General features: G+C 37.8%; 1 protein-coding gene across 1 annotated transcript in view; it reads right to left on the bottom strand.

Moving 5' to 3' along the window:
* Positions 1 to 755: 755 nt before the first annotated feature.
* LOC113825754 (U-scoloptoxin(05)-Cw1a) overlaps positions 756 to 2,500 on the bottom strand; it is a 5,074-nt gene continuing 3,329 nt past the window's right edge. The window contains exon 4 of the mRNA XM_027378587.2: positions 756 to 2,051. Within this exon, the coding sequence (XP_027234388.1) occupies positions 1,864 to 2,051 (188 nt within the window). The 3' untranslated portion in view covers positions 756 to 1,863. The remainder of the gene's footprint in view (positions 2,052 to 2,500) is intronic.

Raw genomic sequence — 2,500 nt, 5'->3', positions numbered from 1 at the left:
TCTTCTTCCTCCTCCTTCTCCCTCTCCTCTTTCTCCTCCCCCCTCCTCCTCCAACTCCTCTTCCTTCTCTTTCTCCCCTCCTCCTTCTCTTCCTCCTCCCCCTCCCCTTCCTCCTCCTCCTACTTCCCCTGTCCCCCACCTTCTCCTCCTCCAACTCTTCTTCCTTCTCATCCTCCCCCACCTTTTCTTCCTCCTCCCTCTCCTTTTCCTTCTCTTCCTCCCCCTCCTTTTCTTCCTCCTCCTCCCCCTCCTCCACCTCCTCCTCCTCTTTCTCCTCCTCCTCCTGCTTCTCCTCCTCCTCTTTATCCTCCTCCTCCTCCTCCTCCTCTTCCTCACTCATGTTTTTTAATTGTTATAAAAGATATTATAAATGAAGAGCTTTTATTATCAGGTCAGATTAAAAGAAGAAGTAGAAGAAATAAATGCTTTCATATAACAACACTGATTATACATTGGAAAATAATGATAACAAGAAAAAATGTGTCAATAACATATCTACATCTATCTATTCATCTGTCACATATTTATCTATCTATCTGTCTGTCTGTTGGCCTATCTCTCGCTCTCTATCCCCTATCATCTTTCATATATATACAGGCTCATCTATCAATTTATCCATCTATCTATTTATCTATATATCTATCCATTTATCTATCTATCCATTTATCCATCTATCTATCTATTTATCTATCTATCTATTTACCTACATCTATTTTGAGGATCTTACATAAAGCCATGGATAAATCAAAGTCAGCTATTGTTTTATTTATTTTATTTGTGCGACCAAAATTCTTTGCAATTATGAAGAAATGTCATCATCAAAAGCACCGACTATGATGATGATGTAACAAGGAGGTATTTTGATACAGCTGGAACCATTTATATTTATTTATGGCTTAATTTATTTGTGTATCTTAGAGGAAATTTTGTTTTTATTTTTCTATTTCTTCTTCTTCTTTTCTTAACTCCGTGGTCGACCTCTTTTGAGAATTTTGCATATCCAGGAGAAAATTGTAATATATAATACCAGCCTAAAATTTCCATATCTCATTTACTTATTTATTCATTTATTTATTTATCTTTTTGTTTCCTCACTCTCATGTTCACCGCAGATTTGTATTGTATTTTATTTTTCTTCAGCTGTGTACAAAACCGGGACAATCTGTTGTTAGATCATAAACCATAATCGTCTGATAATTTAGCTAATGAAATCCTTGGTGATCCTTTATTGAATTCAAGATGCACGAAAATATGTGAAGAACAAGGCAGAAGACACAAGTGGCTTGACCGTGTACCCGTCTAGACATAGACTGCTGAAAATTGGTGGCAGCGGTTTTGTCTCTATGCCGTTGAATGGGTACCAAACGGGGAAGAATGTAAACAAAGGGAGATTTCATTATGATGATGGCAAAAATGCAGTGAGTGGCTGGGGGGCGCAGGATGTCCATAATTTGAAGAGGGAGAGGGTCAGGAAAAAGGAAAAAAGAAAAGAAAAGATGTTGGTGTAAATATAGATAGAAGAATGGTCATTTCTCTAGTGCTTTCGAGAACTTACACGTCACGTGCAGGAAAGCTAGTTAGTTAAGTAAATGATTTTCACTGATCTGTAGTTTTGCAGATTTTTTAAAAACATAGATTGCCGTAGATTTATATTCTCTTTGGCATTCCATAAAATCAAGACCCATCAACTTAATATCAAGAAAACACAACAAAAGAAAGAATAACAATCATAGGAAAAAAGAAAAACAAAAATCTCCCTCAGACAAATCCTACATGGGGAGTTCTTCCCCTCTCTCTCTCTCTCTCCTTTTCTCTCTCTTTCCTCCTTTTCTCCCTTTCCTCCCTTTCTCTCTCTTTTACTGTCTACATGAGGCGACCAAGGAGAACGGCGACCACCATGAGGGGAATGGCAACATGACTAACGACGCCGGTGTTGCACAAATCAGAGTCACAGGAACAGAGGTTGGTTTTGATACCTGCTGTGGTGGTGTTCTTGCACCCGTTTTCGAGCTTGGCTGGAGAACAGGCTCGAATAACGGCGGTCACTCCGGCTAAAAAGAAGAAGAAAAAAGATAAAATAGAGGAATATAGATGAAAATGAAATAATGGTATGAGTGGATAAAATAAAAGGATTAAGAAGGACAAATGGACAAAAATGAATAGATGAATAGTTAAGCTCGAATAACGGCGGTCACTCCGGCTAAAAAGAAGAAGAAAAAAGATGAAATAGAGGAATATAGATGAAAATGAAATAATGGTATGAGTGGATAAAATAAAAGGATTAAGAAGGACAAATGGACAAAAATGAATAGATGAATAGTTAAGCTCGAGCAGAGGCGGTCACTCCGGCTAAAAAGAAGAAGAAAAAAGATGAAATAGAGGAATATAGATGAAAATGAAATAATGGTATGAATGGATAAGATAAAAGGATTAAGAAGGACAAATGGACAAAAAGGAATAGATGAACAGTTAAGCTCGAATAACGGCGGTCACTCCGGCT

This window comes from Penaeus vannamei, chromosome 16, assembly GCF_042767895.1.
Source record: "Penaeus vannamei isolate JL-2024 chromosome 16, ASM4276789v1, whole genome shotgun sequence".
Taxonomy (NCBI): Eukaryota; Metazoa; Arthropoda; class Malacostraca; order Decapoda; family Penaeidae; genus Penaeus; species Penaeus vannamei.
The sequence above is the reverse complement of the archived record's forward strand: the minus strand, read 5'-3'. Positions and strand labels throughout refer to the sequence as shown.